This window comes from Anguilla rostrata, chromosome 12 (genome assembly GCF_018555375.3).
Source record: "Anguilla rostrata isolate EN2019 chromosome 12, ASM1855537v3, whole genome shotgun sequence".
Taxonomy (NCBI): domain Eukaryota; kingdom Metazoa; phylum Chordata; class Actinopteri; order Anguilliformes; family Anguillidae; genus Anguilla; species Anguilla rostrata.
Genome location: NC_057944.1, coordinates 13,564,985 through 13,592,066, shown reverse-complemented (window position 1 = coordinate 13,592,066; position 27,082 = coordinate 13,564,985). Strand labels below are relative to the sequence as shown.

The 27,082-nt window shown below is 45.4% G+C and overlaps 2 protein-coding genes across 4 annotated transcripts; one reads left to right on the top strand and one right to left on the bottom strand.

The window, feature by feature from the left end:
- Nucleotides 1-3,520: 3,520 nt before the first annotated feature.
- dixdc1a (DIX domain containing 1a) lies at nucleotides 3,521-17,057 on the top strand. 3 transcript variants are annotated; one of them, XM_064301620.1, is made up of 15 exons: nucleotides 3,539-4,076; nucleotides 8,774-8,892; nucleotides 8,999-9,153; nucleotides 9,402-9,482; nucleotides 9,706-9,759; nucleotides 9,989-10,039; nucleotides 10,474-10,578; nucleotides 11,056-11,109; nucleotides 11,699-11,791; nucleotides 12,173-12,247; nucleotides 12,380-12,541; nucleotides 12,810-12,876; nucleotides 13,425-13,533; nucleotides 14,339-14,447; nucleotides 15,343-17,057. In XM_064301620.1, the coding sequence occupies exons 1-15, from the start codon at nucleotides 4,054-4,056 to the stop codon at nucleotides 15,424-15,426; spliced, it is 1,341 nt and encodes a 446-aa protein (XP_064157690.1). In that variant the 5' UTR covers nucleotides 3,539-4,053; the 3' UTR covers nucleotides 15,427-17,057. The 3 variants fall into 3 exon arrangements, 1 of the variants encoding a protein (XP_064157690.1); XR_010324434.1 differs by lacking the exon at nucleotides 15,343-17,057 and having other exon boundaries at nucleotides 3,526-4,076; nucleotides 12,810-13,533; nucleotides 14,339-14,364; XR_010324435.1 differs by lacking the exons at nucleotides 9,706-9,759; nucleotides 15,343-17,057 and having other exon boundaries at nucleotides 3,521-4,076; nucleotides 12,810-13,533; nucleotides 14,339-14,366.
- A 95-nt stretch (nucleotides 17,058-17,152) lies between these two features.
- On the bottom strand, nucleotides 17,153-26,951 carry LOC135235780 (dihydrolipoyllysine-residue acetyltransferase component of pyruvate dehydrogenase complex-like). Its single transcript, XM_064301619.1, has 14 exons — nucleotides 26,490-26,951; nucleotides 24,946-25,047; nucleotides 24,538-24,662; nucleotides 24,054-24,213; nucleotides 23,411-23,537; nucleotides 22,523-22,710; nucleotides 22,004-22,154; nucleotides 21,342-21,409; nucleotides 20,842-20,952; nucleotides 20,634-20,741; nucleotides 20,337-20,455; nucleotides 20,007-20,169; nucleotides 19,758-19,894; nucleotides 17,153-19,266 (listed from the first exon to the last, which is right to left on the bottom strand). Exons 1-14 carry the CDS (start codon nucleotides 26,748-26,750, stop codon nucleotides 19,137-19,139), a joined length of 1,950 nt encoding a protein of 649 aa, XP_064157689.1. The 5' UTR covers nucleotides 26,751-26,951; the 3' UTR covers nucleotides 17,153-19,136.
- Nucleotides 26,952-27,082: the final 131 nt, after the last annotated feature.

Sequence of the window (27,082 nt, the reverse complement as noted above, 5' to 3'; positions counted from 1 at the left end):
AGAGTTTTTTTTTCTTCTAAAGACAACACACCTGAAAATACCTCCCTGTACCACCCTTCCTTCTGTTATTAGTTTTGTTTCATTATTGGGGGGGGGGGGGGGGTGCTTGGTGGCTAATATTAACTTTATTCTCTTCATTCTAATTTTGAAACGAAGCAAAACCGAGCTGAAAACCAAGAAAACTGTGTTCCAGAAAGGCTATTTGTACCTCACTGTGGGGCTGCATGCGTCCACATGCCTGTGTGTGTGCCTGCGTGTGCTCATGCTAGGGGCAGCTTGTGATACGTTAAGATAGGACGGTCCCTCCTTGTCCAATCAGCTTGCATTCACTGGTCTCGGCGTGATCCTTTCAGCCTCAAGTAAAGACTCTTGATTGTTGAACAAAGATAGTCTTATGCGGCTTGTTCAGACTCACTCGTGCATTGTTTGTTTTTAGAAACACAAGGACTCTTGTGCTTTCTTCCTTCCAGCAGTTTCTGTACATTCTCTCTGGTTAAAGCCCTTCTATGTTAACATAAACCTTCTCTGTCATATCAATAATCTCTTCATACATTTAAAAGATGACTTTCCCTGCCAGTAGAAGCCATTTGTAGGGTCTGATGATTCTAGTCTATCTGCTTTATGGAGTGTGTGCCCACACCAGCACCACAAGCCAGGCAATTCCGTGACTTCAAATTAGCCTCAAATTAAATTATCTGTCATTAACTTTGTATCAAGCTGTGTTTGTTTATTTGCGGCTTCCCCTGCAGTGGCGAAGAGACTTATGCCTGTTCCTGCGAGCCGAAATGCATAATTAATTGCAGCTTTAAGTGGCCATTTGAATAGCCTGTCAGGGCAGCAATACATTTCACCGCACAATGTGAAACGTCTCCTCTACTAATCGCCAATGGATAAAGAGTTGTGGCTAAAATGATGAATTAATGATCTTCAGCTGTGCAGTGTGCAGGAATGGGCCTCAATATTACAGCTGGGTGCAGGTCTTACACAGTTTTCAGCAGTGCCTGAGTTACTTGATCTCAGAGGATTCAGCGCAAAATGCCACCATTACTTTCCCCTGTCTGGTGACTGAACCTGAACCAGGCTATGATTGGCTGTTACTGGGACTGAAGACTAAATTGCTGCTGAAAGTGGTGTCAGTGCACCAGAAGGGGGGTAGTCTTCAGCCTGGACATAATGGCACAGGACAGGACTGGGACACTGTGCAGGAGGACACTGCAGATTTTCAGAGGAGACATTAAACTGAGATCCTAGTCAAGGTGGTCATGAAAGAACCCATTGCACTTAAACTAAGAAGAAAGGGTGACCCCAAGTCCTGGCCAAATTCCCGACTTGGCTCTCTCAACCTGGCTGCCTTTTCATTCCTGGCTTATTTGGCTTCATAATTCTCTCCCTCTCTGCTCCAGCTGGCATGTCGACGGTGTTCTGAGGGAAAATGGCAGCTGTGCATCACCCAGATGTAAACTTATGGAGGTTATCATACGGTAGTCTTCAATGAAAAACTACATACAATACTTCAGTGCCAGGGTCTACAGAGTGCTTGTCTTACATAACTAAGGTGCAACACAGAACTGTTCAGGAGGTCTGTCCTCACTACTAAATTGCATGAATTGTCTGACTTCCTTAATGTAAAAATATTTTAGGTGACAGTCCTGTTTGTACTTAAGTGATTTGGTGGCTAGTGTCAATGGAGTATTTGGTATGACTAAGGTATCTAGGTTGGTTTTTATGCATTTTTGGCACTTGTGGTCAGCTTTCCCTATTCTTCAGTGTAAATGGGTTTGTGTCAATAAAGTCTGTACATAAATGCAATCCTTCAAAATGATGACGATGACGATGACTACAATGATTATGATGATAATTATGATTATGATCATCATCATCATTATTATTATCATCATTATTATTATTGTGAAGGCTGATGCCACGCCTTTATCAGAGGGGAGGTGGGTATGACTCATTTCGCTCTTCAGGGGGTCACTCACAGCGCGGGACACGGAGCGGCGGGTATCCGTGGAAACAGGCGCGCTGTTTACTGTGCGGCGGACGCCAGAGAGCCGCAGAAGACAATGAGGCCGAGTGTGCTGCGCCCGGCAGACAATGGGCCACACAGGGGAGGCTCTGTCCCCCGGTAACAAACCAAAACGCCAGGCACACACTACTACTCCTGTTCCTACTGAGGTTAGATTAGTCAGTCCCTGCGGTATTCTTATACAGCTTATGATAAAAATACTTAAAACCAGTCGTTCCTTTTTCTGTGCTGGTCTGTAATTTACTGGCTGTGTAAAATAGTGGCTGTGACTGCTTGTTTTGGGGTCCAGGAACATTATTTTAGGCAGTTTGACGGTAGATTAATTGGATCATTCGGAAGATTACATTCACATTACTGTGATGGGAAATCATAGATTGTCAGTGTATGCTCTGATTGTAGCAGTGATCAGTGTGTTAGCAGTGAAGGGTTTTGTACAGAGCTAGTGTTATACTGCGTGACTGACTACAGGGGAACTAAATTACTGTTCAACATCCTCCTGCTGCCTATCAAGATCATCAAGTACTTGCAGTTTTGATCTAGAGATGCATGCAAAAGATTGTTCTCCTTATTATAAAGATCCCCAACTAAACAGTCAGGAAGTTGGATGTTTCCCATGTCCAATAATTGCACAAGCATAATTGCTCACATTCTTAGCCACAGGGATATCCTGAATGTAGCTGGGAGTTACCAGACCAGGCAGTGAAGATAGAAATGTTTGAGTTCAACTGGTTTACACTGTCTTGATTAGAGCAATGTCTATACTAAAAAATGTGAAACAGGAAAGAAGACAGAAACAAGGATTGAGTAATAATAGTAAAATGAATGAAAACAGGATGATTAAAGATAATTACATAACTAAGAGTTCATCAAAATCTTACTTCACATAACAAATATGAAAAAGAATAAATTAAAATTGTGAAAATGATTAAAAATGTCCGATGCACAAAGAAGTACAAGATAATTCACTTGACAAATTCAGTAAAAGCCAGCCTAAGAATGTGTTTTAAAAAGAGGTTTTTTTTTTTTAGTTTTACAAATAATGGTTTTTTAATTTTTTCCATAATTTTTTCTTACAGAACTGTTCGGCAGTGCAGGGCTCTTCTGTTCTGTGTTCACGTGCCGTCTTTGTGTGGGAGCCACTGTCACTCTTTACCAGCTAGTATTTTTTTAAAGATCATTGTCTGAATCCTGGTATATCATTTGCTGTTCTCGCATGTCTCAACTTGTCCTGTGTGTGTGTGTGTGTCTGTGTGAGTGTGTGTGTGTGTGGGTGTTAAATTTGCGGGTGGAAAATTGTTTATGAGACTCAAAATCAAATCGAGTCATGATTTACTTAGATTAAGTCATTAAAATCCACAGGATAATTTGTGCAGGAGCTTCACAAACAAACCACCAGATTCCAGATCCCTAGATCACAGGAACACACAGCCCTCCACACAGAACACACAGCCCTTACTGAGCGGGTGAGCGAGAGAGCAAGAGAGGAGGGAAGGAGGGAGGGAGGTAGAGAAAGAGGAGAAGAGGAGGGAAATCAGACGAGAGCCGTGCAGAAAACGAGCGAGAGAGAGAGAGAGAGAGAGAGAGCAGAAATAGCGAGTGAATTTCGGTGCCTGATGCCAGTGGCTCCTGTGTGAGTGGGGGAATCACACAGAGTGGGAAGAGAAGAGAGAGCTGGAACAGACGGAGAGAACAGCACACAGAAGGAGTACAACGGGAGGAGAGAGGGAAGAGGAGGATTTGGAGGAGCGCGCTGTATTTGCGGCGAGGGCACACGGAGGGGGTGGGGGGTGAGCAGGAGGAGCAGGGAAGGCATGGGTCCTTGATTGCGCCTCAGGGAAGGGGCTGCTTTTAAACAGCCCACTCCTGCCGGAGACGGACACACACTCCTCTCCTCTCTTATCCTCCATCCAGTGGCCCCGCCCTCCCGCCGTGCACTGATGTGTTTTGGGGATGTCACTGACCGAGGACCCAGGCTTACCACTCTGGCCCAGCCGGAGCACTGAAGCGCAATAGGGGCGGGCAGAATGGGAGCCAAGCAGATGAAATGGTAAGACTTTTGTGTTCTTTAATCATGATGTCATAGCTGGCTGTCTTTCTGTCTGTCTCTCCCAATCCCAGCGATTGCATCTGCTCTGGGTTTAACAGCAGCAGCCCACGCTGAGCACGCTTTCCACCACCAAACTGTGTTGCTGGCGTTGCTGGTCGCTCGAAGTTTGGCTAGAACGTGTGTGTGTGTGTGTGTGTGTGTGTGACAGTGTGTCTTAAGGGGTACGTGGCATTTCCTGGCATTGATTCGATGACCGTTGATGATGTCCTGTCCTCATGTACTGTGGTCATAGAGATGATTGTGGATTACATCAGATGCTGTCATCATGCAGATCAGTGCATTGCTCTGTGCTAAACCACACTTGCTGTTATGTGTGTTACAGTGTAAAATTGCACTGTCCGCATGCCAGTATAAGACAGCGCAACATGTTCCTCTTAGGATGGTTCTGTCTATGTGCTAAAGTAAGTTAGTGCTGAATAGGGAGTTTGTAAGTTAAAAACAACTTCATTTGACCATCGGCCATGCTTGTTTCAGTTTTTATTAAAATAAATAACGTTTCAGATGTTTATTATGCTACAAAAATTCTTTTATAAATCATGACTAGGTCCAATCTAGAGGTCTGATTTTCATATCTAATATTAGAAACTATAATGAAGATCAGCTGTTTTCTTCTCTATTTAGTGTTCTGAAAGTCAAATGATTGCAGCATTCAGTAGTACAGATAGCCATCACCTTCATTCTACCTGTCTCTATCTGCTCGATGGAGGATGTCAGGCCGACCATCCGCTTCAGAATAACAGCTTTAGCTGTGTCCAGTTGATCGTTCAGAGAAGTAACCATGGGGAACAGAGTTCTGCCTACAGCATAGTGCCTGCTCGTCCTTCTTGCTGACATTTCTCTCTTGCGCCTCTCTCTTTCTCTCTCTCCCTATCTCTCTCCTCTCATTGCTGGACTGTCCCAAAGGACAAGTTTTCCTCCTCTATATAAACTGTGAACCATGTTTCCAGCTTTTGTAATTTGCTCTGGAGTCTAATGGTAACTGCTGTCTTTCACGACAAACAGTAAGTAAATACAATACAAAAAAGTTAAAAGGTTACAGTGGTTTGTTATGTACGGTGATCTTCTTCATGGAACACACTTTCTGACGTATTTCTTTCACAACCAGCAACTGTAATTTTCACTGCTGTTTCTAGCTACAAAGCACAGGCAATAGTCTGTCGCTAACCGACCCAAAACCATGTTAAAAACCATAATGTACACCACAATGTCGTGTGACTGTATAAATAGAATTCGACAGTAAATATGGGGTAAGGATGACAGGTTTAGGGCTGAAGCGGCCATGTTAGATTGAGCCACAGTGCAGGAGAGACAAAGATGCTTCCTGTCTCCTAGCAACTGTGGAGGGCTTACAGATTATAGTGTATAACGTACATACCGCAGTATTATGAATATTTAGCGGCTATTTGATCATTATGATCATTTTCTCATTATTGCAATCACTGAGAAAGCGTTGTCTGATAAAAGCTAGGGAAAGGAGAATAAGAAAATCTAGAATTTTATCCTGGTTGAATTAAAAAACAAAGCATACAGAAAAAAACATAAAGAAAATGAAATAAATTAACATAACGAAGTGTGATATACTTATAACTAAGATGACGCGCTTATTTTTCAGAAAGTGAAAGCCCACTGAGAGAGTAGAAGAAAGAGAAAAAACTTCAAATCATTTAAAAAAATGTCAAGTAGATTTAGGATGGGGGCGGAATTTCAGTCTATAATAGCCCTCACACTTTGAATGTGAACGTCACTTGTATGTTGAAGTAATGCTAAGGTCAGACTAAACAGCCAACACAGGCAGTGCAGTAACCACAGGGAAGCATTTAGGTCTGTGTTCATGTTGATATATTAGAGTGAGTTTAATTTGGTCTGAGGTCCTTGCCTCCCTGCGGTTAGCACTTGCTAGTGTAAAGGATTGAACAATAGGTCACATGATGAATACACCCAAGAGGCTGTACTCTGCTCTCTGCTTTACAGCACAGAAAGTTCTGACTCCTAGTACCATCTAGAATGGAAAAAACGCCTATTATTTCTCAGGATTAAAGACATACTGACTTTATGGTTGCCCTTGTGGAAAATGCTTTTTCAGCCTACCGCTATTTATTTATTTATTTTTTTTACTGAATCTCCCTCTGTGGGTCTGCGGGCAGCAGTTACATTGGGTCCTTAAGTTTTTCCCCTTAGAGCTCTTCAACCAGACATTTCAGGAAAAACATTTACATCCCCACACTGAGAGATGGCAGATTTAAATGTGACTCCTGTGGAACAGAGGGGTATTACTGTATGGCCTCTGTATGCATGCTGTTACACAGTGTGTGTGTGTGTGTGGGGGGGGGGGGGGGATTCACATGTGGAAAACACATGTTGGTCATGGTTCTGCATGGCTTACCAGTAGCAGTGTCAATACAAATGCTCTCTCTCTCTCTCTCTCTCTCTCTCTCTCTCTCTCTCTCTCTCACACACACACACACACACACTCTCGCAAACACATACACACACTCTCTCTCTCTCACACACACACATACTCTCTCTCCCTCTCTCTCAGGCACACACTCTCTCTCTCTCTCACACACACATACTCTCTCTCCCTCTCTCTCAGGCACACACACACTCTCTCTCTCTCACACACATAATCTCTCTCCCTCTCTCTCAGGCACACACACTCTCTCTCTCTCACACACACATACTCTCTCTCCCTCTCTCTCAGGCACACGCACACTCTCTCATTCTCTCTCACTCACATTCCCTCTCACTCACTCTTTCTCTCCCTCTCTCTTTCTCTCTCATGGATTCAGACCAGCTTTATTGGCATGCCAAAGAATTTTCTAACAAGAAATTTAAGCCCATGTATAAGCCTTAGTCCCTCTCTCCCCCAGCCTTTCCTGTTCTTCGTTGCATACCTTCTATCTCATGCTGCCTCTTTGTCTGTGTCTGATCAGCCTGTGCCTGTGTCTGAACACCTAAGTCAGACGCACCCTCTCCCTGAGGCCAGAAAGCAGAAGCAGAGTCATGACAGCGGGTGGTCTTGTGAAATCAGACACACTCAAACCCCACCACTGACTAAACGATCATATTTCCCTAACTGGGAACTCAGCATAGGGGGAAAATGTCACTCCCACAGAGAGAAAACATGACCGCTCTCTATGACTACTATCATAGAGAAGGCTTTGAAAGTTGCAGGTTCACAGTCTTAGTCACCAGTTCCATCTTGGGAGCAGTTGTGTGAGACCCCCTACCCCCTTACCGGAGTAGCCTGGGCAGGTGAAAGTCGATTTTTCCCCTGACAGATGTTCTCTTCATGGCCTGTCACCTCAGGTTATCATGGCCTGTCCCATGTGTCGCTGTCCTGTGTCCTGTGTTGTGTGAGAGGGGGCGAGAGTGAGAGGGAGTGTTTCATAATTCTACAACATGCTCAGAGGTGCTTCTCAAAAAAAGGCCACTCACTAACTATCTGGATTACCCAAATACCCTGCTCATTAACCACCTGGATTACCCAAATGCCCTGCTCATTAACCACCTGGATTACCCAAATACCCTGCTCATTAACCACCTGGATTACCCAAATACCCTGCTCATTAACCACCTGGATTACCCAAATACCCAGTTCGTTAACCAGCTGGATTACCCAAATGCCCTGCTCATTAACCAGCTGGATTACCCAAATACCCTGCTCATTAACCACCTGGATTACCCAAATGCCCTGCTCAGCCATGTGCATTCATTCCCTTATCTATCCAGCTGTAAATTTTACATTATGAGCCTCAGAAACAAACAGTCCTTTCACGGTTGTAATGTGGTCAGTTTATGGTACTAGGGAATGCACTGTCCAAACTGGTACTGCCCAAAGTTGCATTCAGTCTAACTGTTAAAAGGCCTGGTCCATCATTTTAAGAAATGCATTTAGATATGTTTTTAAATATCCAAGTATCTACAAAGGGTGTACTATCACAGCACAAATTATGGATGCAGTAAAACAGAACAGTGTTAAAAACACCATAGTGTAATAGTGGTTTGCCTGAACACCACAACCACAACCATTCACCGCATGCTCACTGCCCTACAAGCCCCCACAGGATTAAATTGTGAGGAGGCATGCATGACTTGCATTTTAAGAAGGGGCAATAAAATTGTATTTAATTGGAACAGATGCTATTTAATAAAGCTAATGTCTTTTGAAGAGGTTCTGGTGTGCATTATTAATAGACTGCATTTGACTGTACCACTAAGCTCGGCCAGTGTAACTCCGTGTTGAGTGCTGGCCAGAGGCTAATGTACCGTATTGCAAGCCATATAAAGCGTGAGGTTGCAAATGCATGGTAACTACTTGGGACATTTCTTCACTACAGGTTTTGATTGTAATTATTACTGGTGTACTTGCAGGACTACACTTGGACTAAGTCATCTGTAATTCATTTTTACTTAGCGCTCTAAAGAATAAGGCTATTGGATTCACTGACATAATAATAATAATAATGATAATAATAATAATAATAATAATAATAACCTTTAGTGCTTGACAACACAGCACTAATATAAATAATATTAAATTTTCAAAGCATAGAAAACGTAGTTGTCCAAATCTGTGCACCATAGCAATAATTAAAAGAAGTTGCTCTTTTTTTCCTTTTTGGCCGCTGCCCCAGCCTCAGCGCGAACAGTCCAACACACTCAAACAGAGCGGAGCCCATCACCGGCCAATCAGAAGACAAAAAGGAGTGTGTGGCTGGCCAACCAAAGGAGAGACTGAGTACACCATGCTCAGGTTTGTCATCCATCATCAGTTGATGACCAATGATGTCACCCCCTCCTCGGCTAAAATGTGCAATACTGAATAGCCAGTGCATGTTCTGTCTCTGCTCCGTCTGCAGGTGATGAGGAAGAGCCCTCCCCCCGTGGGCAGGGGGCGGCCCCAGTGCATGCCTGGTCAGTGGGGCGTGCTACGTGGGAGGAGCAGCTATGTGAGCAACAGGAGCAGCTACAGAATGAGATGCACGAGGCCAGAAAGCTGGTGTCCAGCCTACAGGTGAAATACACAAACACACACTCATTCACTCACTCACACACGCTGTCACGCACGCACGCACACACACAAACATGTGCCCGTTAAAATGATTTATCGTCTTATCTTGGGGGAGAGATAGGAGGTTTAACTGAAGTAACACTGTTCAGTGTTTCTTAGAAACACTGCTTCAAGAATGAATGTGATTAATCTACCCTTTCTGACAATCATATGACTGTGTGTGTGTGTGCGTGTGTGCGTGTGTGTCTCAGGCTTTGCTCCTCCATGGCTCTCTTCCTGAAGATGAACAGGGGAGTGTGGGGGAGGGGGTGGAGAACACTGAGCAGCAGCTGGTATGACCATCTCTCTCTCTGTCACAGACAACCATTTGCTTTGATTTAAATGTACTGCAACTTGGTGTTACTGCTGGATACGTTTCATTTTTTTATGCTTTGTGAATCAATTACGGGCTATGAACCATCTGAATTCAGGCCACGAATCAGGTCAATTAAAGTAAACTGGCGTCATGTGAGGGATGTGATTCAAGCATATAAATCAAACTCACCCTGTCTTCAGGTCATACTCCGTAGTCATATGGACCAGAGCACGGAGGAGTCCCAGGACCTGAAGGTAAACAGGGTTAATTGGGGACTGGGCTTCAACAAATAAAGTCACCCATGTGAACCAATTAAAACAGCTGTGAATCACTCATAACCCTATTAACAGTTAATTCAACCTCACTCCACAATCAACAAGAGTTATAATACAATGCCTATAGTTTCAAGCTGAGCAGATGCGGTGCATATTTTCACTTCAGTTCACGCGACTTTCTTTCTTTCTTTCTCTTTATTTTTCTCAGAAAGAGCTGATGAGGTCCAAGCAGGAGATGTTCAGCCTGCAGGGAATGAAGGTGAATCTTAGAGTAGCCCCCTTCACAGAGTAAAGGGGGCTATGTAACGCACCAACCGATTAATCAATTGATTGACTATTAGCACTATCATATAATTCTCAATTTAGGGAAATGCTTAAACCCAAACTTCTTAATCATAGTAAACAGGAACAACCGCTACAGAATTACAGGAAGTTATGCTCGTTAAGCATGCTCTGTGGTGACTACGTCACATTCTCACTGACAGAGAACTGACCTGTCCTCTTCATTCATATAAGCAGAGGATAGAGTAAAGGCAGTGAAGTTATAGCGATTCAGGGCAGGGCTCTGAGACTGTGCTCGAGTTTTTCAGCAGGAGCTCCTCCTCCTGTAATGCGGGAAAGCGGGTTAGGACTGCAGTGCAGCTGTGGCCTAGGTCACCTGGGAAACACCACTGATCCGCATCTCTGTGCCAGGATGCTCTGCAGCTGCGCCTGTCTGCGCAGGAAGCGTCTGCGCTGCAGCTGAAGCAGGAGCTGCTGAGGTCCAACATGGCCAGAGACACGCTAACAGCACAGAGCGTGAGTTTGAATGAGATACTCAGGCACTCACATAAACATAAGCATGCACACACACACGCAAACACACACGCACACATAAACATTAGCATGCGCACACACACACAAACACACACGCACACATAAACATAAGCATGCACACACACACACAAACACACACGCACACATAAACATAAGCATGCGCACACACACACAAACACACACGCACACATAAACATAAGCATGCACACACACACACAAACACACACGCACACACACTCATGCACCAATGATAGCACAAACACACAAACACACACAAATATAAATACCAACATCTAATCACAGCACCAACTGGGTATGTACTGAACGCAGTAAAACTATAGACCATGTGTAAACAGTGTGTTAGGAGTGAGTAAATAGTGTGTGGGGAGTGTGCGAACATTGTGTGGGGAGTGTGTAAACAGTGTGTTAGGAGTGTGTAAACAACGTGTACATTCTCAGGAGGAGTTGCAGAGGAAAGTGGAAGAGATGAGCAGCATGCTGAGTGAATATAAAGTGAGTAAAACACAGACCCTATAAAACCTACAGACCCTATAACACTGTCTGTTTTCACTAGGGGTGTAAACCTCAGGCTTCACCATGATATGATTCAATTTTGATTCATGAGACAAAGGTGCAATATTTGGCAATATCACAAAGTTTGGTATGATATGATCCAAAATCATCCAATATGGGAAGAAACTATCAATAAACATGATCTAGCTAACACAATTTGGTTACAATGTGCACATATGAAAAAAAATGAAGTTAAGAGTGTAAAAACTTCACATTTAACAGGAAAAATGGCACTAGTGTGAGTCATTGCGAGGTTGAGTAGGAAGCGTAAACAGTGATAATGATAGTGTTGCTACAAAGCAAACTGCCGTAAGATTATGGACATTTAAATACATATTTTGCTTTGATTCATAATGATATTGATCGGATAATTGCCTTTACACACCTAGTTTTCAGCCATTTTAATTTAACAGCAATGCAAATTTTTACAAAATTTTCACATTTTTCAGCAATTTACAAAGCAAGTGAATATTACACCCACATTTCAGCTAAACCCATTTTGATATAATTGTGCTATTTGTTTGTATAGAAGGAAATTGGACAGAAGGACAGACTGCTCCAGCAGCAACAAGCAAAACTGGATGAGGTTTTGTGTACAGAGTTTGAGAATAACAGTCAAAAGGTATGCATACATACATACACTCTGATACAACCACCTAAATATGTGAAAACAATAGTAATAAAAAAATACTACTAAGCTCATAATAAGAACATGCACATCTTTTGAAAATACGGTATAATACAAAGGAATTGGAGAAATGAAAGAATGATTCTATAAACAGTGTTTGTGAACTTTGTGAGTACCTATTGAATATTATACTTTCCTACACCAGAAAAATTCAATTTGTTTCACCAATTAACCAAAGTCAACAAAAATTGACTGTGACCTAAATTCTATATAAAGCACCATAAAGTTAACATTTTGCTTCCAGTGCAATCCAGCCAATCCAGAGAAGGACAGATTACAGTCATATTAATCCCACTGCTGTGTGCTTTCATCCAGCTCTCTGAGTCTCAGAATAATGGCTACCCATACACAGTGGGAAGGGCCCCATCACCAGCGTCCCCATCAGGGGTGGTGAGTCCACTGCTCTTACGCTTTACCACATTGCCATTGAATCAGTGTTACAGAATGGATGTATAGATTATGTAGCGCCGACACTTGTGTGTGTACGTGTACGTGTGCGTACGTGTGTGTGTGCGCGCACAGACAGAAGAGCTGCCGCTCATACGGGATGCCCTTCGGAGTTTGAGGAACAGTTTCAGTGGTCATGACCCCCAGCACCACACCATCGACACCCTGGAGCAGGCCGTGGCCAACCTCATGGACCGGCTCCACGACCTAAACCCACACCACAGACAAGAAAGGAAGGTGCTTCATCTCTCTCTCTCTCTCTTTCACACACACACACACGCACACATATATACAATATACACATATACACATACACCCATACTCATCTAGTTTATCAGTTGACGTTGCAAACAATGAACCAAATTACAATGATCCAGTTCCCCTGTAGTGCCATGTAATTACTGACTCTTTAATGCACTAGTCTGTGTGTGAGGACTTATCTGTGTTCAGAGTTGTGTGCTTGCTGGCCTTGCTGCCCAGTTAAACGCTTGCTTGTGTCTTGCAGGGGCGAGGCCGGTCTCCAGGGCAGAAAGCTAATCACTGCAATCGTGACTCCTGGCCGCTCAGTTGTAGTGAGGCCTCCTTCACTGCAGTCCATTCCGTTTTCTGCTCTTTCCTGTTCCCCCTGCCTTCCTGGTCCTTCTCCTTCCTGTTCCCCTGCCTTCCTAGTCCTTCTCTTTCCTGTTCCCCCTGCCTTCCTGGTCCTTCTCCTTCCTGTTCCCCCTGCCTTCTTGGTCCTTCTCCTTCCTGTTCCCCCTGCCTTCCTGGTCCTTCTCTTTCCTGTTCCTCCTGCCTTCCTGGTCCCTCTCTTTCCCATTCCCTTACCTTCCTGGTCCTTCTCCTTCTTGTTCCCCTCTACCCTTCTGTTCCTCCTACCTACCTCATGTGTTTAAAGTTGAAATATTCAAATCATAAGCATGGTACTATAATACATGTATGGGGCTTACCCCTTTTATTTTTTAATTTCAAAATTAAGTAAGAATTTCTTTCAATAAAATTGTGCATCCGGAAAATATTCACTGGAGAAATTGAGGAGCCACAATATTTAAAGTTCTTGTTTTATAAATGATGTCAGAATGTGAAATTGCCCTGCTAGCAGTTTGCTCTGTTAATCTCACAGAAGCAGTGAACTCCCTCAGTAGTCCTGTGCTGGACCCTGCTGACTCCACCAAAGTGCTCTACTTCACTGACCGCTCACTCACACCATTCCTTATTAATATCCCCAAAAGGTCAGCTACCTACCACTCACTGTGAGATTGTGTGTGGGTGTACGTATACTTGTGCGTTTATGTGTACAATGTGCGTGTATAAGGTGTGTGTGTAACTCACTGTGTCTTGTTGACAGGCTGTATGTGTGTGTGTAACTGACTGTGTCTGTTGGCAGGCTGTGTGTGTGTGTGTGTGTGTGTGTAACTGACTGTGTCCTGTTGGCAGCCTGGGTGTGTGTGTGTGTGTATAACTGATTGTGTCCTTTTGGTAGGCTGGATGTGTGTATGTGTGTGTGTGTGTGTGTGTGTACCTGACTGTGTCCTTTTGGTAGGCTGGGTGTGTGTGTGTAACTGACTGTGTCCTTTTGGCAGGCTGGGTATGAGTGTGTGCGTGTGTGTGTGTGTGTAACTGACTGTGTCCTGTTGGCAGGCTGGGTGTGTGTGTGTGTGTGTGTGTGTGTAACTGCTTGTGTCCTGTTGGCAGGCATACTGAGTGTGTGTGTGTGTGTGTGTGTATAACTGACTGTGTCCCTTTGGCAGGCTGGGTGTGTGTGTGTGTGTGTGTGTGTATGCTTGTCTGTTGGCAGTGGGTAGTGTGTGTGGTGTGGTAACTGCTGTGTCCTGTTGGCAGGCATGGGTATGTGTGTGTGTGTGTGTGTGTGTGTGTGCATGTGTACTGTGTGCCTGTTGGCAGGCATGCTGGGTGTGTGTGTGTGTGTGTGTGTGTGTGTGCGCGTGTGTGTAACTGCTTGTGTCCTGTTGGCAGGCATGCTGGGTGTGTGTGTGTGTGTGTGTGTGTGTGTAAGTGACTGTGTCCTGTTGGCAGGCTGGATGAAGTGACACTCAGAGACTTCAAAGTGGCGGTGGACAGAGAGGGCTCCTTCAGGTACCATTTCAAAGCCTTGGACCCCGAGTTTGGCACGGTGAAGGAGGAGGTGGGTGTGTGTGTGCACCGTCTCTGATCACAAAGCCCCTCCCGCACAGCGACGGGGTTGCCATGGAGATGTCCTTGGACACTGCTGTCATGTTCACTTGTATGCTTATGGTGCTTTGTTTTCACGTTCTGCTAATTGCACCATTCGGAGTGCTTAAAAACCTGCCGTAATAGAACACAAGATCAGATGGTTAAAGGAATCATGAAAAAGTGAGAGAGGTTTACTGGCTCTTCTTGCTGTTAGCAAGGATAGAGGTGGCAGTGTTTTTGTCACTTGTTATTATGTTGTTTTGCAGGCAATGGAATAGGCTATGTACATAATTAAGAAGTATTGCATGAGAGACTGTGCTGCATCGTAAATAGTCACGATTACAGGAGTACTGTTTTGCTTCGTGCTGGCAACCCCCTACAGCCGTGACTGTACATACAATACAGTACAGCTTTGAGTGCTGCTTTTATATAATGCTTACAACATATAGAAACAATGAATTAATGACACAATATCATTTGGTTTGTAATATTATTTCTAGGTAACAGCTTGTGTGCACAGAATGATGCAGTTTACAGACTGTTTGATTAACAGCTACCGTATCGGATTTGCAGTCACTATAGAACACTGCCTCAGCTAATCAAAGGAAAACAACCCATTTTACAATACAATGACAAACAAAATCAAGAATTGAAAAACACACTTGAATACACTGTGGTGGCACCATGGTGGATAATTTTATCCATATTACATTTTAAATGTTGTCCTTAGAAACAACACAAACTTCAAATTGTGTCTAGAGATTTTTTTTCATGTGACGGATCTTCTTACCTGAGCTGAAATTGGGACAGATGTGTACCATGAGCTCCTGAGTGCTTTGACCCTTTGTTGCCGTGCGGTCCTACAGGTGTTCCACGATGAGGCGCTGGTGCCCGGCTGGGAGGGTAAGATCGTGGCCTGGGTGGAAGAGGACCATGGGGACAGCAGGTAGAGCTGGGTGGGGCAGGGTGGAGCGGGGCAGGGCAGGACGAGAACAATTTATACAGCCCAACTCCCACCCCCACCCCCCCAGCACACAGGCATGTCAGCCCCCCCAGCAATGCTCCGCTGGGCCTCACAGTGATCTCTCAAGCTGAGCTAAGCTGAAGCCCAAACTCCTCTAAATACCCTCTCCCAGCCCTCGTCCCCCACAGAGGACCCCCCCCAGCACACAGCATCTCACCCCCCAGCAGTGCTCCCCTGGACCTCACGGTGCTCTGTCAAGCGAGGCTGAAGGCTAACCTTGTCTAAATCCCCCTCCCACCCCTCATCCTCATCAGAGGACCCATCACAGAGAAAATACTTCTCTCACACCTTCTGAATTTGTGCCAAATCCTTAATATTTCCTATGCTCTTTGTAACTGTCATGCATATTGTTATAAAAAGTTGTGATGCCAGAATATATTTTCTTACCACTTCTCACAGAAATAGTTGTTATACATTAGGCCTCCTTTTAGATACTAGAGAGGAAAACTTTCACTGAATATGGTGAATGCCTTTTTAAGCAGAATAAGACGGTACTTTGTGCTACTGTGAATGAACTGAGAAATGAGTGAACTGCGGTCTGTAGGTGAAAAGTCCATTCCCTAGATGGCAAGCCAGGCAAAGTGTAATGTGACTGAGTCTGCTGGGAACCCTGTAGTTTTGCTATAGAAATGTGCTTCTAAGGCCTGGAGGTCCCACCGGAGATATGGTATATTTTTGATGGATTGTGTATGTGACAACATGGTGAGGATTCTGAGTGGAGTTTACCTAAGCAAGGTTGATTTGACAATATAAAAATAGCCCAGTGATACATATATATTGAAAAAGTGAACTTCCCTGTGTCTGAACTTAACACAGCTCCTTCAATAACCAATAACCTTTGTCATGAAGGTTTTGTGAATAGGTGAGGGAAAAAAATCATCTATGCTTTTCAAAAGCAACATACTGGCTAAGTAGCTTTTTTTCTTGTTAACCAGCAGTCATTGAGTTTTATCAGTGATGCCAGAAGTCTGGGTTCACTGCAAAGGTGAGCAGACTATTACTCAACTACTTCAACTGATATCTCTATCTTACCAGGTTGTGTCTGAGCTCAGCTTTCTGTCATTCTGCATGGTAACACCAGCTTGGTTCTAATTCTGTTCGATTTCACTTGGTTCTGGTTCTCACATTGGTCTGTATTGAACAGTGCTCGTACAACAAGGAGTGGCCTCATGCCCTTTTGCAATGATATGAAAAATGGCTCATGGATTTTATATAAGCCAGCTGACGTCTTGTCATGTTACTGCTGCACAAGTCTTATGTGACCTTTTCTCCTTATGATCTATCAGAGTATCTGGACAGCTAATTGGAGCATACTCTGATTTAATCTCTTATTCATCTGCTATGAGAGACAGACAAACGGGGCTCAGTGGGGAAAGAGGGGGAAGAGGACAGCTTTGAGTCTTTGGACAAAGAGAAAGGATTTCCTTTCCAAAACAGGTTTTAGGCTGACTGCATTTATTTTAACTGTTTTCCAAATGTCTTTGAAATGAAATGTTTTTTTTGTCTGTATTTGTAAAGTTATGAGAACTATATTGTTAAAAAGGCTTGTCAATTCTTTCCCCTTTTATTGAATGTATGAACTGGTACACTGTAATGCTCAAAATGCCTTTGTAAGAACATAATTTGCAACCGCTAATGAATCACGCAAGCACTTGCACCAAAAAGGAACCTTTAATTTCCGAAGTTACATTCCAACTCACTTGTGTGATAAAGAACACAAACACTCAAACAATCGGGCGAACGACAGGCAAAACCTGAATCAGGTTACAGGAGCATAGACACTGAGGTGACATGAGTCGTTACAGAAGGGGCATTCAGTACACATCTGGTCGAATTTTGAGAAACGGTGACAAAAATAAACATACACCTGATGGCTTAATATAAGCTGTACAATTTAAACACAGACATCCGCAAAGTAAGCACACCACCTCAGTCTTTACGCTGTGGACAGGCCCAAGCCCAAACTGCAATCAGAACCCGGTGTTTTGGATGTAATGCATACAGGTATGCATGTACTGCACGTGCCCATAAACATGTGCACACAAACACGTATACACCACACATACATACGCACACCTGGTACATGCATACGTTGACACACACATCCATGATGTATCTATACTTAAAATAAATTACTTATACCAAGGCAGTTTATACACAGATGTGTACAAATGTCTGCGTGACCTATTGGTTGATATTTCCATTGAGATTAAGGGTCACATGGTAAGAACGGAAAGAGATAATATAGCGGAGGGTAGAGCTGAATCCCTGTACAGTGAAAACTCTTCAAAAGCAAAGTCAGCAATCCTGGTACAGTGAAGTTAAGCAGATGTCATATATATATATATATATGTATATACAGGAATATAACTTGGTAAATAGTATTCTAATCTTCTAAATTTTCAATGTAATGAATATTCTTTAGTCTGGGAAGGGGTGATGATAAAATTCTATTGCCCAGGTTATTTGCACTAATTTTTGCATGTTGCAACTTGCTGCAGAACACATTCACTCACTGCACTGTAACGTCTCCAATGAATGACTCTGGGATGAGTATTCAACATTATACCATTTATGTATACACACATAACCCTCAGCTTACAACCTGCCCCACTCAGAAATACATACATTTGAATAAATAAATATTCATAAATATCATATTTCCCTTTCCCTTAAAATGTCCCTTTTCATTACTTGCTACCATTAACAAAAATGATCATCGTTGTAATTTAAATAAATTTGGATATGGATATTGAATGTACAACCACAGGTTTGCTGTAAGCATGAGGCTTTTACAAACGTTTTCCCCCTCGTCTCTCACGTAAATGATCTGATTTGGTCTGGGCCTCGCAATTTTTATACACGGTAGAAGACGGTCAATATACTTATTTTTTCCCCAAATACATTTAACATTCCTATTGCAACAAAAAAGAAAAAAGATCCAAGTAGTGTACAGCTGAGCTTTCTCTGGAGTGAAAGATGACTAATAAATAAACCATCAGCTCTGCAGTCACTATCCACGCTCAGAACCCTTCTGATGAGCCAGTGCAAATGGCCGCCTGACACAAAAGTGTGCAAATCCTGTACAGAAGTAGGGCAAGGGGCTTCGCTAAAGGGGGCCTGGTGGTTGGGCCTGGGGCGGAGGCTGGGGAATCTAAGAGAAAACAGACAGATAAGTCTGAAAAGACAGGGCTGCTCGCAGGACAATGAACCACACGCCATTAAGGCCAAAAGTTCTCTCTCTCCAGGTTTGAGAAAGACAAGACCACATCCTGTTTGCAAATACCAGGAAGTGGCCCTGTTTTAAAACTTTGACTATAGAAGGTTAACTAATGAGTGGAGCAGGGAGAGATGACTGCAGATCATCTGACCAATCACAGCACATCTCGGACTCCAATTCTGTACAGGCCTATGGGTCTGCTGGCCAAACCCTATTCTGTGGGCTGCTTTAAGGGAATCCAGTAAGATAAACGTGTGAGCGTCCGTGTCAGAGAGTGCAGGGCATTAGGGCGGAGAGAGAGAGGCTCTGGTTTTGGGGGGGCTGTGTGGATCCTGCGAGCGGGGTACCCCGATCTGTGCGTAGCTGCAGGGGGGCGGGGGAGGGGTCGGGGCAGGGGCGGAGTTGGGACGGGCCAATCACAGCAGCATGGTGACGGGTTTCTCCAGGAACTTGCGAAACTCCGCCAGCCACTGGGCGCCCACCGCCCCGTCCACCACCCGGTGGTCACAGCTCAGCGTCACCGACATCATGCTGGCCACGTCGAACCTGGGGGAGCGCCACAAAACCATCATCACACAAACGCCCCCGCAACATGCCACTGCCATGCACGAGTTAACCCTCACACAAACTGACCCTCAATACTCACAGAGCACACAAACTGACCTTCAATACCCACAAAGAACACAAACTGACCCTCAATACCCACAAAGAACACAAACTGACCCTCAATACTCACAGAGCACACAAACTGACCCTCAACACCCACAAAGAACACAAACTGACCCTCAATACCCACAAAGAACACAAACTGACCCTCAACACCCACAAAGAACACAAACTGACCCTCAATTTTCAAGGATAAAAAAAGAAATTGACCATCAATACCTAAGAAGAAAAACAGAAGCTGACCCTTAAGGCCTTAAAAGAAATCAGCACACACAGAAGTTTGTCTGCGCATGGTCAGACATTAATTTAAAGCAGGGATGTCAGAATAAAGTGAAATTAAGCACCCCCCCCATTCCCTCCTGTTCTCTCACCCTCTCTCGTTATCTGCAGGGAGGAGTCTCTTCTCCGACCCCCCCACAGCCAGGATGCAGGCCTGGGGCGGGTTAATGATGGCCGAGAAGTTCTTGATACCAAACATGCCGAGGTTGGAGATGGTGAAGGTCCCTCCCTGTGAAAACACACACACACACACACACACACACACTGGTCACCCCACAGCCCAGGAAACCCTACGCAGGTACTATAAGTGATGCACCCCTGTGCCGGTCCCGCTCAGTCACCTGGAACTCGTGGGGCTGCAGCTTGCCCTCCCTCGCCTTGGCGGCCAGTGACATCACGTCCGTGCTGATGGCAGACAGGCCCTTAATGTGGGCGTTGAACACGATGGGCGTGATCAGGCCGTTGGGGGTGCTGACCGCGACGCTGACGTCCACAACGTGGTTCCTGTGGGAGGGGGGCACAACCCAAAGTCAGGAGCCATTGCCGGGATGGACGTGGATGGATGTTTTACCGTTTTCTCATTGCTGTGCTCATCAGTGCTCAGAAGCCTAGCTTCTCGTTGCTGTAATGCACTTCCTGCTAAGGGAGAGCTGAGAAGAACAGACACTCACTGGCGAATGATGGTGTCCAACCAGGAGGAGTTGGCCTCGGGCACCTTCAGACAGGCCAGAGCCGAGGCCTTGATGAGGAAGTCATTGACTGAGAGCTTGATGTTCTCTGCCTTCACTTCCTGTGAGAGACAAGCACACACGTAAGAACACGCACACGTATGCGCACAACCACACAGGCAAGCATATACATGTACATGCATACATACACAGAGACACACGCACAACTGCAGGGTAAGTGCCTATTGATAAAGCTGACCAGCTCCTTCCGCTTCCCTTTCCCTGGTCCATAAAGCTCACCTGGTTGAGCTCCTTCCTCAGCTCCAGCACTTGGTCCATGTTGATGTCCACAGACAGGTAGTAATGTGGGATCGTCTGCTTGGACTGCATCAACCTCTGTGCAATCACCTAGGAAACCAGATGAGAGCGGGGTCAGAGCCAATCAGGGACAGGCAAACAGCAGGACGGCCGCAGTAATCTGCGAAACGGGACACAGCCCTCTCCTCACCCTGCGGATGTTGCTGATGGGGATGTCTGTGAAGGTGCCGGTCGGCATGGGGACCGCAGCAGGGGCGGGCACTGGAGCCGCGGGGGCGGGAGCTGGTGCAGGGGGCGGGGCCTGAAGGGCCAAACAAAATTACACAACATCAACAATCGTTTGATATGAACAAAAAATAGTCTGTGAGATATTGGAGTTCTCCAGGTAAGTCATGTAAAAGTCAGGCCTCATAAAACCCAAAATGGGTGGAGCTATAATTTCTTTACTGATGTAAACCAATCACTGTGGTTTTCTGTGGAAAGCAAAATTATATCTAGTTAAATTCTGACAACCTCTGTGTCGGATTAAAAAACCTGATGCTGTCAACACAACTATTTAGCAAGAGGCTCAGTTCAGCCACAAATTACAATTCACTTCACAAGTCAGTCCAGGTAAGAAGAATGAAATTAAAATGGTGAAATATAGGAGAAAAGGTCATTCCAGTTTTGGGGAGGGAAGAGGGCACTTACGGGTGCAGCCTTGGGTGGGACGAAGCTCTCGATGTCTTTTCTGGTGACTCTGCCATCTGGTCCCGTCCCTGAAATGCAACAACAGTTAACAGTCACATTCAACGCTCAGCACAGCCATTTTGTACACCGTCACATGACTACAGATCATAAAGAGACATACAAAAATGTATGATAACCTGAAAGACTGTTGGTAGAGAAAAAGATAACAAGTAAAGAAACCTGATATTTTTTTATTCAATTGAACATTCAAATTCTTGTTGTTACTTCATTTTTTGACATTACTTCCATGATGTAATTGTACCGAAGAGCCATTTGTAATTAAGGCCAGGTTTATAACAGAATGGAGTGCGAGTGGAAATGTACTCGAGGCTCTGTGCTGTGTTCTCATTCCCACGTTTCCTCTCCACCTTCCCTTCCTTCACCGAGGAAACAAGGAAAATGAGCACAGAGCACCGGAGCACAGCCTGCGCCACTGAACGCAGCCCATACTGTGCTGGTTCTGTTTTTCGCTTGTGGAGCAAAGAGAACACAACCTCCCCACAGAATTCATCACTTCTACAATAAATCCTCAAAAATAGTTGAAGACCATTATTGGTCTCAAATCTGGGCAAGAACACCAAATGGAAGTGGTGTGTCATTTTCCCACGCTGGGGTGCAGTCACCTTTGACCTGGGCCAGGTCGATGCCCTTCTCAGCGGCCAGTTTTCGGGCGAGGGGGCTGGCGAAGACTCGCCCCTTCTTGGCGCCCGCGGGGACGGCCGGGCCGGGCGCTGGCGAGGGGGGTGCTGCGGTCGGGGTGGGTGGAGCCGCCGCCTGAAACCCAAACACGTGTGGCGCTTTTACTTGGGAGGTGTCAGCCGGGGGGTCAAGACGTCCGTCCTTCTCCTTCGAGCCCTCGATGCTAGTGGGTGCCCTTACAAATCCACCCATCACACTGAGGCCATAGCGCCTGCGCTTCACTACAGCACGTAGTCCTCCCAGTGACCCCCCCTTCACTGAACAGGATCTCACTTTTGGCTCTCTCGCAATACCCCTACAACCCTCCCAAACACACCACTACACAGATAAGCTGGGCCTAGCAAATGAAGCCGGTACAAAAATAAAGGGATTAACGCAGAAACCTGGCAACCCCAGGGTGATGAAACAGAGCACTTTGCAGTGCAGACTCTGATTGGACGCACCGGTGAGGGGGTGGGGGCCGGGGGCGGGGTGCTGATCTCAGCCATGGCCGTCTCCGTGTAGTCGGCGAAGGCCTGGATGTCGGCCTCGTTCTCCACGATGATGCAGAGCGGGGTGCCCAGGGGGACGTCCCGGGTCCCCTCGGCGATCAGCACCTTGGCCAGGTAGCCCTCCTCCTGCACCTCGAACCCTGGCCAGACACAGTCCTTCACTTTCTCATAGACACAGTCACACGCATTAGGCGTGCTGTGACAGAGACCAGGAACAAACGGTCGAGTGTGATACTAGATGAGCTCCACTATCTAGTATTGAATACTGACCACGGTTTCAGAAGTGTTAGGAGCTTTGTCATAATGTTTATAGCAGGGCTGCCCAACCCTGTTCAAGGAAATCTGCCATCCTGAAAGCTCACGCCAGCTTCAACAAAGCACACCTCGTTCAAAAGCTACAGATCTTGTTGAGTTGCCAATTAGTCAGGTATGCCAAATTAGGATTGAAATGAAAACCTACAAATAGATAGATCTCCAGGAACAGGGCTAGGCAGGCCTGGTTGGTAAGACTGGGGTCCACACCCAAACATACAATTTATTAAGCTTAGTCAGTTTCATTACAGGTGGACCCATAATTGGCTGTAGCAACATCTAGGGAGGGTTTCAGTTGGTTACTATGGACCAGCCACCTCCTCTGGTTAACCTGGTACCTGCACAGCAGGGGGACAGCAGAAGCTGCTATTTCACACCTGCAATCTCCTGCATTGACTGAGCATGTGCTGTGAATGAGACAGACCTACCGCCTACAACACAACGCAACCGCCCAGTCCAAATTCAGAGAACGTGATAAGACTGGGGGAGAACCGTTTTTGAAAAACATGAATATGGCCCTATACTCACCGATGGTGGCCTTGTCCGTCTCGATCTCGGCCAGCAGGTCCCCCTCGCTCAGCTTCTCTCCCAGCTTCTTCTCCCAGCGCTGTACGGTGCCCACGGTCATGGTGGGGGACAGGGCAGGCAGCAGGATCTGGAGAAAGGAATCAACAGGGCATCAGCACAGTGACAGCTGGGTATTATCACAAGGGCAACACAACACCAGCTTGCCTTGTTACATATATAACTGACTCCCCGCCCCCGCCCCCCTTCCCCCTCCTTTTTTTTATTTTTAAATTGGTTGTTGATTTTTGGGTGAAAACAAAAACTAGCAGAACCTGTGGGTCTTTAGTATTACAGTTGTCCACCCTTGCCTTACTGCAGGAAGCTTTGATGGTAACAGAATTTCTGGTGCTATATTACAGTTTACAAACATTCTTGAAGAGGTGGGACCAAGGACATACAATTAATTGCCAGTAATACAATCTTGGTTATGCTCTGCCTTGAATATTCATAAGCTGTATTAGAATTTGAACACATCGGCTAAATTGGTAGAAATACAACTTCCAATGCAACACATACTGTAAGTAGGTGACCATCTGGTTAGAGTAGGGAATCTGTGGCCACCACACAGCATTAGCGTGGGGCACAGGCCTGGAGAGTAACTCACTTTCATGTGCGGGGGGTAGGAGCTCCCGGGAGCCTGTGGGGGTGCGGGGGCGGAGGCAGCAGGAGGGGGAGGGGCAGGAGGCGGGGTTCCTGCGACGGGGGTGGAGGGCGCCGATGCCATTTCCAAGGTGTAGTCCTTAAAGGCGGGAATGAGGTCAGGGCTGGAGGCACAGAGTCTCAGGTGAGAGGTGGGCAGACAGGCCAGCAGGTCCCAACTCTCCTGACTCAGGGCCGCTTATCATCTGCACTGACAACATCCACTATTCCTCTTAGCCGTCTGTTTTAACCAGCAATGCACAGGACGGCAGTGCCACAGATATGACACATGATCTTTCATCAGCAACCTCACATATCAGAGCACAGGTGAAACTGAACAGGTGAGAGAGCCGTACAGATAAAATTTGTTTCCGTTTATAGGGAATTTGATCTTTGACTGTTCATTGGCTGACTGAGTGAATGATTGATTGCAATAACAGTCAGCTGACCTTTCCACAGTGATGCAGATGGGTGATCCTATAACTACGTCCCTTGTTCCCTCTGGGACCAGAATTTTGGCCAGGTAACACTCCTCCAGCAGTTCGAAGCCCACTGTTGCCTTGTCCGTCTCCACCTGGAGAAACAGGCCACGGGCATGGGCGACAAACATGAGTAGGATCGCAAGTCACAGCTTTTCTTGGGCTGACAGGTCACATACAAATTCTATTAGATGGACAGGTCATGGTCACCCATGTCCACCAAAAGAAAGTCACAGCCACAGTGTTTCTCAGACTGACACATCACAGTCAGTCACAGACAAGTATCAATCACAGGATTTCCCAGGCAAACAGGTCACAGTCACACTATGCTGGACTGACGGGCCACAGTCACAGTGTTTTAACAGCCCTGATACTAACCTCTGCGATTAGATCGCCCTCGTTGATTTTATCACCCTCCTTCTTCTCCCAGCGCGCGATGGTGCCCATTTGCATTGTGGGGGAGAGGGCTGGAAGGTCCACCTGAAGCAGTGAACAGTAAAGAGTTACAATACCTCAACCAGTCAGATCAATGCTGACAATACAGTAACCAATCAAGGCACCAACAGTCAACAGCAGTGAGGCAAGTGCAGCACAAGGAACCAGTCAATTGCAGGTTCAACTTTTAGCCACTTTATCCAGCTTTGGTGGCACAGTCACAGGTGCATACACAGGTCAAAACCTGTTTGTCAGTTATAGTTTCTTATAAACAGAGCCATGTGGTGGATTTGTCCGTTTTAGAATAATTAAGCGCTAACAATTTATGAGAATTAAATTATTTTTATTTCCATTTATTTGTAAATATATAGGTCTGAGGAGTCAAGGGATCTAAATGAAAGAGTTACTTTCAGTTTGCACACACGTTCATGCACATACAAACACACAGCAAGCAGACTGTGCGGACTGGTGGACTGGAAGGACCCGGTGGAGAAAAGAGGCCTGTGGGCACGACGGGGGAAGAAGACCTTGTACATATCAGGAGTCAGTGGCACCAGGCTCTGCTCCAATAGCAGTCATTATGAAAACCTGCAAATGATTAAGCCACCTCCCACTGGGTGGCCTGAAATTTTCGCAAAAGCTATTCAGATGACTTGGACTGTTTCTTCATTCATGAAAAATCTGACAGAACAGAACCTAAACTACTGGCACAACAAAACGTATTCAACATTTGTATGGTGCCATTAAGCCTCTTCAAAAGTACACAAAATGCAAATATGTATCCCAAGGTTTCAAGCATGCCAGCCGTGCCAGGCCTGCCCAAGTTGTGTGTCAAATTCACCACATTCCTGCTTTTAATTCTTGTTTTTAAAGTGTATGCATTATTTTGTTATAACAGATGCATACCCTCAACCTCCTATATCAGCCTTCACATTAGCACTAAAGCTGTCAGTGAAGTCAACGATGCGAGCGAAGCCAGTCCATTGCTCGGAGGACATCGGAGTTTATGCGCAAACGTTAACGGAGTCGTGAAAACATACAACCGCGATGAACGAATCTTGATAATCACTACTGTAATGAATGACCAGCTCTCGGTTGACACTAGCTAACACTACATATCAAGTTCATGTTCATGTGTTTACTGCAACGGTTTCACCGAACAAAACATGCTTCGTAGCTAGCTCGTTGAATAAACTAGCTGAAGACCAGACCGATTAAAGTTAGCTATATAAGTTAGCAATACATCGTTTCTTGTTGGATCAAAGTAAAAAAGGTTCATACAGGAAAATGCAGCCAGCTCGATGGTTAACCAGCTTGCAAGCAATCAGGATGGCGAGCGAATTCAGATCGAACTATGATAGCTAGCTAGCAACAGTAGCTAACAAAATGCATTGACCAGCTGCAGTCATGGCAAAAAGCAGTCTGCGGTACCTCGCCAAAAGCCCCGCAAGCATACAGAAGCTACAACTTCAGGTTCAAGTTCTTACCTTCTGGTGAGGTGGAAGGCTGTAGAACCGCTTGCTCTGATAGCAGCACACAATATGTTTACCTTTCAATGAACCGTGTACATTGGCGGTGCTATATTTTGTGGGATAACAAAGGGGTAGAATCCGAGTCGAGCCGCCTGAATGGTACCTCTTCAGGTGAGAAGAGCCTGGTCCAGATCGAGATCTTACCAACGGGCCCGAACTGAGTTGGGGCCGGCTGAGATTGACAGCTTTTCTTAGACGTACAACCAAACGCAACATTTTGTATATTTGGCGTTATTTCAAAGCGTACAAAAATGACACAAAATAACACAGGACTCCCCCGACGAGAAAATTACTGTTTGGATACTGTGATACCAACGGCAGAATTAAAATAGCCCCAGAAACTGGAAAACCACCCTCACTTTCCAATGACCTCCCCGTCCCAAACCTCACACTTTCCGGCTGTCCTTCTATTCGCCCAGCCGGTACAAGGCCCAACCTACTGTCGTGCAAATCAGTCGTAAATCCGCCTCTTAAAGGGCTGGCTGAGTTACAGGAGTTTTTGGTGTTGCAATGATGTCCTGTCTCTCTCCTTTTCTTTATTCTCTTAC

Excerpts from the sequence above, each read along its gene's own strand:
- dixdc1a (XM_064301620.1), top strand. The coding sequence starts at position 4,054 with ATGGGAGCCAAGCAGATGAAATG. Across the intron at positions 10,579-11,055 it reads ACACGCTAACAGCACAGAGC|GAGGAGTTGCAGAGGAAAGT; the intron begins GTGAGTTTGAAT and ends GTACATTCTCAG. Across the intron at positions 14,448-15,342 it reads TTGGCACGGTGAAGGAGGAG|GTGTTCCACGATGAGGCGCT; the intron begins GTGGGTGTGTGT and ends GCGGTCCTACAG.
- LOC135235780 (XM_064301619.1), bottom strand. The coding sequence starts at position 26,750 with ATGTTGCGTTTGGTTGTACGTCTAAGAAAAGCTGTCAATCTCAGCCGG. Across the intron at positions 21,410-22,003 it reads CGACCTGGCCCAGGTCAAAG|GGACGGGACCAGATGGCAGA; the intron begins GTGACTGCACCC and ends GTTGCATTTCAG. Across the intron at positions 20,742-20,841 it reads CCATCAGCAACATCCGCAGG|GTGATTGCACAGAGGTTGAT; the intron begins GTGAGGAGAGGG and ends CTGGTTTCCTAG.